The 16,946-nt window shown below is 40.5% G+C and overlaps 1 protein-coding gene across 13 annotated transcripts in view; it reads right to left on the bottom strand.

The window, feature by feature from the left end:
- Positions 1 to 1,345: 1,345 nt before the first annotated feature.
- Positions 1,346 to 16,946, bottom strand: part of STEAP1 (STEAP family member 1) — a 34,548-nt gene continuing 18,947 nt past the window's right edge. For 8 of the 13 annotated variants that reach the window (XM_080383125.1, XM_080383131.1, XM_080383129.1 and 5 more), the window contains one exon: positions 11,653 to 15,683. In XM_080383125.1, coding sequence (XP_080239251.1) covers positions 15,426 to 15,683 — 258 coding nt within the window. In that variant the 3' untranslated portion in view covers positions 11,653 to 15,425. Of the gene's footprint in view, positions 8,409 to 9,328; positions 9,858 to 11,652; positions 15,684 to 16,946 lie in introns of those variants that run through there. The other 5 variants (XR_013927497.1, XR_013927498.1, XM_080383132.1 and 2 more) reach the window with 5 other exon arrangements.

Raw genomic sequence — 16,946 nt, 5'->3', positions numbered from 1 at the left:
GAATTATAGCCTTAATGGGAAAGCTGTGAATCTGAATGTTTGTGATTGCTTTCCTATAGGATATTTTATATTATTACTGCAGCATAAAGTCATGAACAGAAGACTCAGACCTTTGGGAGATGATGCATTAAAATATCTGTGTTGATTTTGTAACAAGGCAAGGGCTTTCTTCTTATGCAGATAGCATATAGTTAATGATCCTTGAATTCTGTTGTTTCTTGTGCTGTGGCTTGGCCTGCACTTGCTCACTAGCTACGTTTTCTGTTGCAAAGGCAGCACAGGTTCAGTCCTACAGCCTGTGCTATGTAGGATGTGCTAGCTTTGACCCTGGGCCTTCATGTTTAACCCACCTGGCTTCCCACAGATGTCATTCAGTGTCATTTCTCAGTTACATTGTTCATTTCTTCTCCAGTTATTTCTCCTCTCACTATGTGCAAACCTACCTAGCTTTAGCCTTTGTGCACAGGGATAGATGAGGAAATTTTTGAGTCACAGTCATTTACCAGGCTGTTGAACAGTTACCACTAAGTTGATATCTAGTACATTTAAAAATTAAAATCAAGGGAGTCTACAGGGTTTAACTCAATCCTATGTTTACCTTGCACTTTTGGGTTTTTTTCAGTTTGAATACTGTTGTTTGAAATTGGAACTGGAGCAACTACAGGCTCCTTTTCATTGCTGTAACTGACCCATTCAAGCAGGAGAAGCATAAAGAAGTTCCTGTTTTGCTTGGAGTTTAGCATGAGAGCAAGGGTATATACATTCCTTCTATATACCTAAATTCTCTGGAAAATTGAACCATGTGTCTTGTGGGAGGGTGAAATTGGGTAGTTACAGATCTCTCAAATCATATACAAAGACCTATGTGTAACATAGGTCTCAGCCTGTTAAAGAACTCTTATACAATCTGTTAAAAAAAGGAGATTATTTTCTCCTAGCAGGTGTTTTTCTTCCTTTAGCAAAGTCCAGGGTGCATAATTATTTCTTCCTTAAAGGGATGGAACATAAAGGAGTTTCCAGCTGGCAAATGGAAACAGATATTCTGGTTCTTCCTCTTGGCAAGTGGAAAGCAAAGCCCCGGGGATTTCCCTGTGGCAAGAGAATGAAAAGAAACACAAAAATTTGCTTCCTATCAGGGCAGCAAACGCAAATACAATAGTTTTGGCATACTACCCTCAACACAGCTCATTTCTTAACAGAAAACCCTATTTTTCCTTTTTTTTTTTTTTAGAAACAAATTGTAGTTTTGTTTTTTGCTTCCATCTGATTTTTCAATTAATCTCATGTCATTGTTTACTTGACAAGATCTTGGTTTTTAAAAAAAATATTAAATAACTTATTTCAATACATTTATTATTTTTATAATATATAAATATATGTTAATTTACTTAACATAACATATATGTTAATTAAATTATGGTTTTAATGTCAGTTTGGGAGGAAAGAAAGGAAAAGATGCCATCACCTTTGGGAGAGGGAGAATACATGTGTCTATTCTCCTCCTCCTGTAGCTTGTTATCTGGGAGAAGAGACCTAATTCCCACCTGTCTACAAACTCCTTTCAGGTACTTGTATAGAGAGCAATTTATATCCCCCCCTGAGTTCCTCCTCTGCTGGCTACACAACCCCAGTTCCATCAGACACTCCTCACAAGACTTGTGCTCCAGACTCTTCACCAGCTTCATTGCCCTTCTCTGGACATGCTCCAGCACCACAATATCTTTCTTGAGGGGAGGAGCTCAAAACCAAACACAGTGTTTGAGGTGTGGCCTCACCAGTGCCAAGTACAGGGGGACAGTCATTTCCCTGGCCCTACTGGCCACAGTGTTTCTGACACCAGCCAGGGTGCTGTTGGCCTTCTTGGCCACACTGCTGGCTCACATGCAGCCAGCTGTCAACCAGCACCCCCGGGTCCTTTTCCAACAGGTACTTTCCAGCCACTCATCCCCAAGACTGTAGCTCTGTGTGGAGTTGTTGCGACCCGACTGCAGGACCTGGCACTTGTTGAACCTCAGACAGTTGGCCTCAGTGCATTGGTCCAGCCTCTCTAGATCTCCCTGCAGAGCTTTCCTGCCCTGTCCTCAAGCACATCAACACTCCCCCACAGCTGGGTGTCATCTGCAAACTTAGTGAGGGTGCACTCAATCCCCTTGTCCAGATCATCGATGAAGATATTAAACAGAACTGGCCCCAGTACTGAGCTCTGGGTGACAGCACTCATGACCATCTGCCAGCTGGATGTAACTCCATTCACCACCACTCTTGGGGCCCAGCCATCAAGCCAGCTTTAAACCCAGAAAAGAGTACACACATCCAAGCCATCAGCAGCCAGTTACTCCAGGAGAATGTTGTGGGAGATGGTGTCAAAGGTAGCTGACATCCACAGCCTTTCCCTCATCCACTAGGTGGGTCATCTTGTAGAAGGAGATCAAGTTCATCAAGCAGGACCTGTCTTTTATAAACTCATGTTGACTGAGCCTGATCCCCTGGTTGGCCTGCACGTACTGTGTGATGGCACTCAGCATGATTTGCTCCATAACTTTCACTGGCACTGAGGTCAGGCTGCCAGACTTGTAGCTCCCTAGATGTCACAGCACTAGCAAAACTAGGCTGCAACAAGGCTTTCACCATCCCTTACCAGGTTAAATTCAATAAGTAGCTCCCACACCTTTCCCTGGCACAGCCACCAATCCCCTACAAGGTTTCAAAGGTTCATCTACTGTCTGTGATGTTTCTTCATCTTCTTCTGGCCAGCCCACCCTGCTTCTTGCCTCTGCTGCATCTGGAGGCTTCCTTCTCTGGGCTCCTCTTCCAGCCAGCCTCTCCTCATCTGGGCCCCCTTCTTCTCCCAGGGCCTCTCCTATATTTCATGCCTTAGGTACTTAATCATCACAACCTTCTCACAGTTCAGACATTTTGTCCCTGAACTCATACACATATTCCTTCTTCACTTTTATCTTGGGCTTTTTAGCTTCTGGGGGCTGAACACCTTTCTTCTCATCTGCTTTCTTGAGATCTGGGATTTTGTTTTATTCAGAGGGGGGTTCTGGTGAGCTTTAGTACCTCATCCTTTCACATCTTGGGTCACACTGGACAGTAACCCAAGGGAGCTTTCAGCAGAAGATTAAGAATATAGCACTAATACATTACTCCGTATCATAACAAGCTTCTCAACATCCCCATGGTTGCCCATTTTTTCTATGAGTGGAGACATATTCAACGAGTACATAAATGCCAGCAAGAATACTGCCAGGCTGAGCAGCAGCCACCCATGGCACCGCACTGCTCCTGCACCTTCCCCCAGTGCAGCCATCACTGCTGTCTAGCTGGACCCACTCTGGACCTGCTGCTGCTGTGGGCTGCTGCCATGTCTGGCTGTGTATTCCACCACTACCGCTCATTACCCTCAATCTTTTAGCTCCACAGCAGTCAGGCTTCCTTCCCTTTGATCCCAACAGCTCACCTTTACTGTCCAGATCCCCAGGCTCTTCCCACCTATCTCAGTGCGATCTGGATTGCAGGCTATCCTCACCCGTCTTCGCTACATTGGGCACTGCTGTCACTGTTCAAAACTTCAAATGTCCCCTGGCACAGCCATTATTGCTGTCACTGCTCATTACACTCAGTCTTGTAATCTGAAGGTCCTGAGTTTGAGCCTCACATGGGGCACCAGTTGTCACAGCACTATCAAGCTGCAACAAGGCTTTTACCGTCCCATAACAGGTTGGCTTCAATAAGTAGTTCCCACACCTTTCCCCGGCACAGCCACCAATCCCCCACAAGATTTCAACAGTTCATCTATTGTTCGTGCTGTTTCTTCATCCTCTTCAGGCCAGTCCACCCTGCTTCTTGCCTCTGCTGCATCCTTCTCCTTACCTCACTTACCTCCAGGACTATCCCAGGCTCTGCTTCTTCCAGGTCTCTCTTCATTCACTACTCACCTCCTATACCCTTAGAGCTATTTAACCACTTAACAGAACCAGCCACAGCTGCACCTTATCCACATCAGCCAACCCACCGCCCCTGAAGCCAGCCCGCAGCTGTACATTATCAATGCTAATTAACCCAGCTTCATTCCTCTAGAATTCCTCTACACTCAGATCCTCCTGCCTGCCCTTCTTGTAGATGGGTGTTACATTGGCTAACCTCTAGTCAACTGGGACCTCCCTGGTTAGCCAGGATTGTTGGTAACTGATGGAGAGAAAGGGTGATTCATCCTAAAGAGAGGACCCCCACAAAAAAAACCAACCCAAAACTCAAAGCAAGCAAAAGTACAAGAGATCCAGGCTTACAATTATATTTCAAAGGCAATGCAAGTAGAAAACCCGTGAGGATTGTTTCTGCTTTTATGATCTAGCAGATTAATTTTATTTACCAGAAAGAAGCTGAAGGAAGGAAACCTCTCCTAGCTTTCTCTGACTGTGGTTTTCCATAGCTATTGTTGAAGCCCTGTTAAGGGGTTTCAGGACCTTTGTTCTTGGTTTTGTGTTGAGCACAAGGTTACGTATGACCTTTCCACTTCTCCCTGTAACTCTGAAACAAGATTTGCTTTGTGGTGTAAGCTATAGAAGGTCAGATTTTTTCTTCTTGGTTTGTGGCTATTCATCTTAGAAGGCATATATAAAGTGTGACAGTAGGTTCTAAAAGTGTGATCTTGTGCCTGCAATAACTGTTGAACTGAAAGCCAGGGGAAAAAACAGATTATTTTTATAATGCAAACAATTAAATCAAGAGCAAAACTTTCAGTCAGTTGACTTGTTAACCAAGAACAGACACATGTACTTCCTAGTGAAGCATGGATATTGCAAAACTGAAAAGCTCATTTAAAAGGCAATGCTTGCCTGAATATTAAAGTAGCTGAGGGAAGCATAGGCTAGATTGTGACTTGGCCACCATTTGACAGCCTAAGACTAGTGTGTTTGTTTTATCAACAGGATTTTAGCTCTTTGAGTTCAAATTTCCTTCACAAAGCTGCAAACCACAGTTTTTTCTTGAGAGCAGAAGCAAAATGAAAATTAATCAAGATCACACTGTGTAGTATGTAGCATCATGGTTGTGAAGATGTAGAAATATATCATTTAACATGTAAAATATCTGTGATCTTATTATATACATGTTGTCATAGGTTACGTTTTCAGTTAGTTCATGCTGAACATTTTGTTTCACTGAATGGGACCATGCCAGCTGTGTAAAATATTCCCTGACAAAAAAAAATGAAACTGTCATAATTCAACAGCAACTTAGCACTGTGAGAAGAAAATCTGTATCTTTATAGAACAATGAAATACTAATATTGTTCCCAGTCCTGTGAAGATTTATGTGGTTAATTCCACAGAAATGAACTGAGGCCAGTGAGTTGCTACAGAGCCTGAGAGTTAAGCAGTTCTTTCCAAGATCAAGGCAATAGCTTTTTCTTCAGGATTTAAGTTGTCATTCCCAACACATTTGTTTTCCAGCCATAAAACTTAAGAGTGTATCAGTCTGAGAGATTTCCTATTGGAGTATATATTTCCTTTTGAAGAAACACCCTACTAACCCATTAGTACATGTTCAAGAGCAGCAAAACAAGTGTTATTTAAGGAGAGCATGCAAACCTGGCCACTGTATTTTGTATTCTCCTCCCAAATCCAACTTGTCTTAGCGATGTCATAGGGTACATGCCTGCGAAGTCCTTCTAGTGTTGCTTTAGAGGCTGTGGTTTCTGATTTTGTCTAACTCCCTTTTGAACCTGCTGGTGCCGGTTTCCTCCACAGCCCTCCACGGCACAAAGCTCCAGAGGTTCTCTCCACTGCATGAAGATGTACTTTCTTAATCAGTTGTAAACTGATCTCCTACAAGTTTAATTGAATCCTCTGTAGTCCAAGTAACATGGATTTGGTGAAAAACAGTTAATGATTATCTTAGCCACCATCTTCAATATTTTGTAAACCATGATTTTATCCATTTCCACCTTCTCCCCTCTCATTTGAAGAGCTTCCTCCTTTTTAGTCTCTTCCTGTAAAGCAGCTGCTCCATACCTTGATCATCTGAGATGCTCTTCTATGTACTGTTAGGTTAAATGATCAAAGGCTAATCATGGTGAACACAATGACCCAACAAGGGTCAGAGGAGCAATAACAGGCAAGGGAACCCCAGAAAGATAATAAATGAAAACAGAGCCAAACTGCCTACTGCAAAGACCATCCAAGGGGAATGACCAGATCATTGTCCCTGGGGTGAAACCCACCAAGACGATCAAGGGAAGAAACTCTTTTTTCCTGAAATGTAATGTGAACTAAAGAGATGTTTTCCTAAGAGGATGTGGGACTTGTTAGGGTATGCAAGGGGAAAAGAATGGTATGAAAACTATTGTGGGCTATTTTAAGGGGATTGTGTTCAAGGGTTACTGTGGGATGTTTAGGGAAAGGATCAAAGAGGGAGGGATCAAGGTGGATCAGGGAGGAATGAGTAAACAAAGGGAAAAGAGCATTAAAAGGGCCAGTCAATATATGATAACCTCGCTTCCATCTCCAAAATTTTTTCTAGGCTCTCAGTTTCCCCCTGCTTCATTCACCCACCCTCACCTCATTTTAATAGCTAAGGGTATCCCATTCCCACTTACCCTATGTACTTAATTTTTTTCTTCCTCACCATTGGTATTCCCCACCAGCAATTTTCCCTTATGCTTTTGGCACCTCCGTGTCAGAAAGTTGTAAGAACCCAATTATATGCAAGAGTTTTCAGGACAGAACTTAGAAATAACTAAGCAAGCACAGGATGTTAAATCAGGCCTGATAGAAGCTGGACGGTTGGTGAAAAGGAGATTTCATGGGTCAACTGCTGTGTTGTGGTATGGAGTGCTCCAGGCCAGGCTCTGGTAATGGAGAAATGGTAATAAATTTTAGTTCTGCTCCCTCGATAAGGCTGTCTTGATGGAGGGTACACAGCAGAATAGAGTTCATCCCAAACACTGGAGAAGGTGAACAATTTATTGGTAGTTGTGTCAAGGAGAACGCAGACCTGAAGTATTTATGTGACTTCAGGGTACAAACCTGACTGAATACCTAAGTGAAAGTCCCACTGATTTCACTGGGAATTTTGCCTCTGCAACAACTAAATGGTGAGGATTAGATATTTGCAATGAAATAGTGATATCAGAACAAGGATAAAACCGAAGTTCTTAGGAATTACTTTTCTGAATATAGCCTAATGCACCATCTAATTCTGGTTTCATTTGGTCCTTATTTTGCGTAAGTAATGTGTAAGAGTGGCTTAGCTTCATTGCGTCTTACAGAAATGTTTTCCTTCAGTTAGCACAACATACTGTGCACTTTACCGGGAAGTAAAGTAGCCATGTCTGCTCCACTATAAGTACAATCTATTTGAAGTTAGCTCAGTTTATATTTAGGTGGTTATGAAAAGTGGAGCAATATCTATGACTCATGTCTCCCCAGCTTCAGAGACAGTATGTTCTTCATCCATAACAAAGTCATAGGACTACATCTCAGAGCATAATTCCTCCAAGTCACAGAACCACTTATAACCTTGCTGGTGTTCATACATATCAGTGGAATTTGAACAGATTTTCCCGGACATGCCTCAAATGGTATTTCAGGGATGGAGAATTGGTTGCAATTTACTAGGTTCTGCAGGCCATACTCTGCACACACACAGCTCCATGTGGATAACCAACACCACCCCCCCGCCCCCATCCCTCTGTTTCAAGGATTCACTTCATTTTTTTCAAACTCTCTCCCATCAGCCATTTACTTGCTCTCCATTTTACCCATCTTCCTGACTAAGGACTTCTGTTCCCTACTATCTTGACGATGTTGCATTAATCTCATTTAGTATCCTCCACCTACTTATTTTCCCCCTTTAACATCCATTGGGCTCCTTTAGTCTTTCCTCTCATAAGAAAATCTGAGTGCTTGCAGTCTCCTTTCTTCTTTGTCCCAGTTCTCCAGTTGTCCTGTTCCTTCCCATTCCATATTAACACCTCTTTGCATAGCTTCATAGTCCCAGCCTTCTTCTGCCCCAGAATGCCCTTTTGTCTGTCAATAATTATTTGGGAATAAATAATTTAGGATGTTCATATCCTTGTGAATGTACTAAGTCTATTGCAAATTAGAAGGCACAAGAGAAAGCCATGATTATTTTAATTATGGGTGCCATCAAACAATTGTTAGATGCTAAACTGTTGCAGAGATGCTTGAGATGCCCTGCAAGTGGATAATTTTTTCCCTTTTCTGGCTTTTTGGTTCTTTTTTTTTTTTTTTTTTTTTTTTTTTAAGGTTTTCCTGTTAGAATACCTAAAATATTTTGGCATAAATGAGATGCATTGTTCAAAAGTTATTCTGGTATATGCAGAGGTTCAGGTGGACAGGCAAGAGAGAAATGCCATTCAGTTGTATATACGAGTCGCAGGACTGGAAAAAAAGGCAGAGAAAAAATTAGAGATGGGTTATGTGGCCATTCCTTAAGTCCAGCAATAAGATACTTCTCAGTATTTCAAGTAATTAAGACATGCATATGGAATTTTTTTTCAGTGGAGTACATCCAACAAAACAGTGTAAACTTGTATATAAAGACTGCACATGACTACAAACTACAATATTTGACTGTACAGTTAAAAAAACTCAAACCCTCACACTTGCCTCACTTCTTTTTTAATAGTGAGCCCAAAAGATAAAATTTATGGACCAAATACTTCAAACAGTAGCAGTGGTAGTATTCTGCCAGTCCCACAGGGACTACACATCTTTAACCAGGTCAAGGACATAACATATTTATCTCAGTAATATAATTTTGTGCTTCAAAGATGAAATATATATAAAAAGAAAGAAACAAATAAAGACAGAACAAATGTATCTTCTGTTGCCTCATGTTTACTGGAAGTAGTTGTGGATTTCTGTTTTATAACTTTATAGAGTTTGGTTAATTGATCCACAAATCCATGGGCCCTGATGGGATGCACCCCTGAGTGCTGGTGGAACTGGCAGATGTTATTGCTAAGCCACTCTCCATCATCTTTGAAAGGTCACGGAGAACATGAGAGGTGCTCGAGGACTGAAGGAAAGCCAATGTCACTTTAGCTTCCAAACAGGGCAAGAAGGAGGAGCCAGGAAACTACAGGCCAGTCAGCCTCACCTCCATCCCTAGAAAGCTGATGGAGCAGCTCATCCTGGAAGTCATTTCTAAGCATGTGAAGGAAAAGAAGGTTATCAAGAGTGGTCAACATGGATTCAGCAATGAGAAATCATGCTTGCACCAATCTAATAGCCCTCTGTGATAGAATGACTGGCTAGATAGGTGAGGGGAGACCAGTGGGTGTCGTCTACTTTTGACTTCAGCAAGGCTTTTGACACTATCTCCCATAACATCTTCATAGGTAAGCTGGAAAGCAGCTCTGTGGAGAAAGAAGGACCTGGGGATTTTGGTGGACAGCAAGGTGCCCATGAGCCAGCAGGGTGCCCTTGGGGCCAAGAAGTCCAGTGGGATCCTGGGGTGCATTGGGAGGAGTGTGGCCACCAGGTTGAGGGAGGTGATCCTGCCCCTGTGCTCTGCCCTGGTGAGGCAGCACCTGGAGTGCTGGGGCCAGTGCTGGGCTGCCCAGTTCAAGAGGGACAGGGAACTGCTGGAGAGGGTCCAGCGGAGGGCTATGGAGAGGATTAGGGGACTGGAGCATCTCTCTTATGAGGGAAGGCTGAGAGAGCTGGGCCTGCTTAGCCTGGAGAAGAGGACTGAGAAAGGATCTTACCTATGCATGCAAATATCTTAAGGGTGGGTGTCAAGAGGCTGGGGCCAGGCTTTTTTCAGTGGTGCCCAGTGACAGGACAAGGGGCAACAGGCACAAACTGCAGCACAGGGAGTTCCATCTGAATATGAAGAAAAATTTTACTTTGAGGGTGACAGAGCACTGGGACAGGCTGCCCAGAGGGGCTGTGGAGTCTCCTTCTCTGGAAATATTCAAAACCCGCCTGGACATGATCCTGCTCTAGAGCAACCTGCTCTAGGTGAACCTGTTCTATCAGCGGGTTGGACTAGATCAGGGGTCCTCAAACTCTTTAACCAGGGGGCCGGCGCGCGGATGCAGTGGCAGGCAGCCATCTGCGGCTGCTTGGTTTCCCCCCCCAACCCCCTGTGATGCAACTGAATTAAATGAGATTTTTTTAATGGAGTCCAAGGTCTTATCAAAAGAAATTATTTTGCCATCAGCAACAAGCATGCTGATGGGATCAAGAAATCCTGGCACTACTGAAAAAAGTCAATGACAATGATCAGCCTTTGAGTGACCACAGTAGACTACACTCTCCAGGGGTGGATTCAGCAGGTTTTAAAAAATACTTTTGTTTTGTTCTTTTGAATTATTAATTTAATGTCATTTTAAGAAAATCAGCTTAAAATTAATTAGTCTGAATTTTAAAAATAGTTATCATTAACATTTCATAATATTAAGGGACAGTAATAGAAACTATGGATGTAGCAGAAAAGAAGGGAAGATGTGAGATCATCTCTACAAATGAGGCCACGCAGTCCACAGTCACATAGAGGTCAGTCAGTTTTATATGTTTTCCAGTGACAATTTCTAGAACACATTTTTGCTTGCTGATTCATGGGAAACATCACAAATATGTGAAGAAATGAAACATTCTTGCTACTGAAATAGGATTAAATAACTTAAGTTTTGAATTTTAGGAGCACTTACAACCATGCAGTTTAAGCTGGTTTAAGTTAAGCTGCCCCTTTATGCCATTGCTCTCCCTGTCCTTCCTGCTGGCATACATACATGGCTACCAGGTGAATCAGACCAGTGTATGAACCTGGCTGCATCACTCATTTCTCTGCATTACTTTTCAACTGGATCCAATTCCCTGGTCTGATTAACTTCAAGCTTTAAACACCTGCAGAACTGACAGAACAGAGAAGAATGGCCAAAGGGAGGAACGGCTTACAGTAAATGCTGCTGTCATCAGGAATTTACATTAAACCATAGCCAGCACAGCCCGGGCGCTAGTTTCCTGGGCACTGATTGTTGGTACCACTACTTGGGAATAGTATTCTGCAATCTGGCTATCCCAGGTAAACTTGGCATAAAATTCCTCAAATCCCTTCAACAATTTATATCTTTCCAGCATTTCAATTCTATGTTTCTGACTTAAATACATCAGAGACATATAACAACTGAAGGAAGTGCTTTGCAGCCTTCATAGAGGCACTGCAGAACCACTTACACTAGAGTGATGGAGTCTTACCCCAAATATGCCTGTATTCCTTTCCCCTCCTCAATGCCCTCACTGTTCTTGAGCTTTTCCTTGTTTTTGATCAGTGTTTTCAGGGATCATAGGCCTCGCTCCAAAGCACTACACAACTGCCTCAGCTTTGTCTTCCTTCTCACAAAATCTCGTCTGAATGCTAGAATATGCAGTCTGTCGGGTAAAAGATCTGTCAGGAAAAGTGTGCTTTCATTACATTCCCCTGTGAAAGTGTCCATTTTGCTTTTCTCATCTTTGTCTTCTTTCCTTTGGAGACTCCAGGCTCTGCACCAGCATGGGCAGAATGGTTCCCCCTGACTGAAGCCATTTTTATTGTTCATGGCAGCAGCTCTTCTAGAGCCTACTGTGCCTTTTTATTCTTATACCCTGGATGTATGACACAATGGCAGATACAACGTACATTGAAGCATTTAATGAGGTACAGTTTTATAAAAGTAATCATTGTTATACAAATAAGTGCCTAAAAGTTGCACATACATTGATTTTATGTATTATAGTTGTATACAGGCCTATTAATACACTGAATTTTGAAATAGGTACATAAGCATAAATTAAAAGGTACATATGAAGTTATTTTAATTAGTGTTGAACTAAGTCATGTCTATTACAAAGGGAGAAATAAAATACTGTCACTAACATTTTCTTCTGTAGCCTTTTATAGACCTTACATGACTCTCCTCCTTATTTTATGTGAAAGCCTTAAAAAGTTGAAAATACTGTTGCAATGTCCTGTAAAGTATTACTCCTCCAGTTCTGCAGATTGGGAAATGAGTTACTTAGAAGTAGTTTACTAAAGACTTACAAAGCAGGGAAGAGACTTGATATGAGGTCTCAAATTCTGGCTATAAGCATTCAGCGGTAGTTTCTAGAGAAATGGCTAGCTGTGACGCAGAAAACCTGGCTACTACTTGAGACAATCAGTAGGGAAAAAACTGCTTGAATGTTTGGATGTCATCTGTGATTTTAGGAATAGCTTTTGTAGACAGATGCAAATTTCAGCTAGCAGAAGACACTTCTGGGTTTGCCCCTGGGCAATACTAGAGAGAAAAATCTGGTGTGCTTAATGTTGTTCCCAGCTAAACAATGAGCACCAAAGGTCAGTATGTGATGATCTTGAAATTGGTTTTCACATGTAATTTTTGTGAGGATTTCAGCGCATATTAGCAGATTGAAATGAATGAAGTTATGCTAGTTTACCTTATGTAACAATTGCCTAGAGCAGGGTATTACAATAGAATGCTTCATTAGGACACAATTTCTCAGCCATAGGAAGTGGGATGAATCTAAATTTATCACTGCTACACCATGAATAGAAGATAAATAAAGATGTACATACATTTTCTTTAGCATTTCCTGAAAGGAGTTCTGTGCTTGTGATGTGCCTTGTTCAGATTTTATGCAGTAAATACCATGGTACAGACAACAGTTCCTACCTGCAGCTCAAAACCTTTTTAAGAAGTGTTGAATATAGAAAATACATTTACATGTTCATGAAGTTCTTGGCCTGTTTTCTAACAGTAGTACCTATAGTGATTTCTGCAATAAGGATCTGTCTGTTAGTCTCCAAATGAGACATATCTTACAGGTTCAGAAAGAGAATATTATAAGAACTTGGACAAAAATTTCAGAAGGGCCAAACCAACTTCGGAATTAAAGGTCCATTTTCAAATGTGACTTAGCAGCCTAAATCCTGCTGCTGTACAGTAAGATACAGACTCTGAAGGCACAGAAATCTTAACTTCCAGCTTCTGTTAACTTCATATCAATACTGACATACTTCTCTACTCAATGCTCACTAACCTAGCTGACCCATAACAGAGCACTTATGCAAAAGACTTCAGTTGGTAATGCTGACAGTAAGGTGAAAAGCCTTGAAGCCCATTATCACACCCCTGAACTATTTTGCTCTCTAAATGCATACACATATTAATTTGCCTTGGGGTTTTTTTTTTGTACATGCCATATGAATAACTTCTTCCAAGGCATCTCATCATTCACCTGCTTTCAGTTATCAAGGTTTAGTTCTGCTTTCTGTGCCACATGCTTTGTTACCCCTGAAGTTACTTATATTCCTCTGTGTCACAGGGTTAATTGGCTTCTCTGACCAGTTGTAAACAATTAGTCCAACTGTTTGACCAGAATTTAACAAAGCTGGAGATTGAATTAAATTCTCAAGACTTTCTAAATAAGAGAGCAGCAGGGTTGATTCTGGAGAGCACAATTTAATACATATTTTGATAAAACTAAATGTCATTCTTTTCAATGGATGCGTATCAGTGGTTGCTTGGAGTATTTAGTCTCAGCTTTGTCCTAATTGGTAAGTTTGAGCACACTTTATGAGTAGTTAGTGGATAATACAGAAGACAAAGGGATTTCTTTATCATTGCACATGCCCCAACCTGTTCTATGAGAAAACGAATTCTATAATATTTTTATGACTCCTGACAACAAAGTGCAGGTAATATTCTGAATAAGCCTTTGGTGAATATTATTCTTCATCCCTAATATGACTCTAAAAGATTTATTTCATTTATAGAAATGTAAATGCTAACGCATTGACAACCCCACTTTTTCTGTTTTGTTAGAAATTTCTCAGATTCACATTGCAGGCTAGCTTCCAGTGTTTTAGAGAGTGTTTGCCTCTGTCATGTGTTACTGATTTGATACACAATGCCACTCATTTCTCTTCAGTCTATATTATACAGGCTGCTATGTCCCCAGTTATTTTCACAGTACTACATTAAGTGCAAATAACAAGGCCAACTTTTAAGTTACAATAATTGAATGGGGTTATAACCAGGAAAATACAAAATGTAGTATCCCTGTAGCTATTTATGTTATGTTATTGCTGCTCAGTGTACAAAGTCCACAAATGTACAACAGAATCATTAGCACCATGTATTGGATATTTTTTTTTTACACATACATTTTTTCCTCTTTGTTTTAATACCGCAGCCATTACCAATTACAATTCTCATTCAGATGATCCTGGCAATAGATGGCATCATCAGTCCATGTCCTAGTCAACTCATGCAGGGAGACTGGCAGAAATGTTCCTGATGCTGGGTGAAAATATTCACTACTGCATATGATATTTAAAAATAGATAATAACAAATGAATTATTTGCTTAAAACATTCAGCCAGATCTATGCAACATAAGGAAAGAAAGGTTTAATTAGCTTTTATGAATATTTTTGTAAAAGCAAATGCATTTGAAAGCCATTTTGCATGAAAATCTCACCAAATCAATGTCAAGATTCAAATGTCTATTTTTAATGTTTTTCTTCTAATCACACAATTGCGCTAGCCCTAGAGTAAACAGTAAAACACATTTACCTAATGTGAGTTATCCCACTGGAATAATTTGTGCAAATAAAGTTTAGCACATGTCAAAGGCTGCAGGCTTAGGTCAAAAGCATGGAAAATTTCCAGCATCAGAAACAAAAGAACGTGTTCATGGAATAAAAAATGGGAAATGTTTTATAGTTTTAAGTAAACAGAGACACACCTAGTCCTGTGTAAAATGGAGATCTGAGTCTAAAAAATCTTTTTTTAGACTGTGCCGAAGCCTCAGGAGAGATTTACCTTGTAAAGTTCCCTGCAATTCTGCTTGCCCAATTGTCTAAGTTCAAGACCTGGAGGGAATACACAGTTTCTGTCTGGCTCGTGTGTCAAGGTCCCCATTCTGTAGACTGAAACATAGGATGCAGGTGATAAGGGGGAATGGGATGATAAATACTCTAGTTGTCCCGTTAGAATACTGAGATGTAACAAAGGAACAAACATGGCTGTGGAAACAGAAAGCATTCCTGGGTTCTGTGGTGTAATAATTTATTTACTTTTTGTGCTCACCTGGAGCAATGATTTATGATTGCTTTTGCCTACAAAAGGATTAGGATTGAGGCAGTGAAGCCCTTGGATTTTAGAAGCAGTGAGTCAGAAGAAATGAACAAAACCAGAACACTGAATAGATTAACGTGTAGAAGGAATGTTTCCATCTTCTGCCTTATAAAAGGTTCAAATTGCATCAAGTATCCCATAATCCTGAAGTCAAAATGAAAAGTGAAAAAGAAACATCTATGGAGAATGTGAAAACAGAGCTTGCAAGTGAACATTTCATGGCATTGAGCATTATTTATATATATGGAAAGGAAATGTCGATATTTGATCTACAGTCTAGAAGTCATGCTGGTTTGATTGGTTTGTGTGTTAGCTTCCCAACCACATCTGATCTTTTTTATCCTCTTCCTAAAACATGGGAGGAGCAGTACGCATTTACAAAGTAGAACTACAATAGGAAGAAAAACTGCTACCATAAATGAAGGTGGTGTATACCAGATGAACTGATTAACATCAACCCACTTATTCCAAGCAAACACCAGTGCGTGAACAGTACACAGCAGCAGAGCTAAATATCCCATCTTGCTCTGAAAAAGAGAAAGAAAATAGTAAGCTATTTTTTCCAACTTGGCAAAAAGAGTACTCTGTTAAGCAAATAGGGAAATCAGGAATGGCCTCAACTAACACCCTTAAATCAAAGAAAAAATGCCATTGGCTTTGAACTAAAATTTAAAGACTCTAATTCAAGAACCCAATTACACCCCTCTATGCCACTGTAAGGGAAAACAGATGAGGCACATTTTTCAAGTATTGCTATGACACTTAGCTAATATACAGACGAGATTATAGATTACAGACTATTCTTGAAAAAGGGTCAGTTCTCAATATCACAATTTATAGATGCCATCTGTATCCTAAATTACTTTATTTCTGTGATAAATGAGTTCAAAAGCAGATTTATAAATGGCTTAATTACTTGCAAAGAAAAATGTTAAGGTCAATGCAAATCAGAAACCTTAGTAAGCCTAGTACTATGACAAAAGCAATTGCACAACAATAGGAAACTGAAGTCTTTCTTTCCACATACAGTGATAAATGGCTTAGGATATCTAAAAAAAATGAGAAGTAAAGGCAACTATGCAGAGTTACTAGTAATTTTCAGTTTCTTGTTGCATAACAATTTGGTATTGTTGGAAAAATAGAATTACTCATCAGTGAAGTCAAACACTGCCTTTCCAACTGCTAAATCCACAGAAACTGATTTTCGAGCGTAAAGGTTATTTGTAAAATTAATCCAATATAGTAGTATTACTCTTCTGGGTTTCTTCACCATACTAATTTAATACTGAAAGTAGTCATGCACTGGAAGATTCCCTCCTAGACCTGTCCATATGTATTCTCTTTAATGCTGAAAACTCTTCCTACAAATGATGTACTTCATAGAGTGGGCAGAATCTCAAATCACTAATTGCGCAAAGATACACATTTCAGTTCTACTTTTCAAATTCAGATCAAATTTTCAAATGCCAGGTACTTAGTAGGTTATTGAATTTTCAGATTTTGGTGTTCAGGGACCTAATTCAATACTCTAGTGTGATCATATTGATGCTAGCAGAACTATTCCTGATTATTATTGTGTACGATACAGGAGAACTAAGAGCAAACCAAATACTTCGATGAACAAAGCAAGTACATCTGTAGAAAACTCAGGACTGGTTGGATTTTACTATGCATCTGTTCTAAGATGTCTCCTTTTCAGAATACACCTTTTGGGTGGGGGTTATGAAGCTAATAAAGCCGCAAATGGAAAATCTTTGCATGTGTTACTGGGCAGATGTCTTCTCCTGGAC

The sequence above is a fragment of the Falco punctatus genome (genome assembly GCF_963210335.1).
Source record: "Falco punctatus genome assembly, chromosome: 4".
Taxonomy (NCBI): domain Eukaryota; kingdom Metazoa; phylum Chordata; class Aves; order Falconiformes; family Falconidae; genus Falco; species Falco punctatus.
This window is presented reverse-complemented; position numbering and strand designations above follow the sequence as displayed.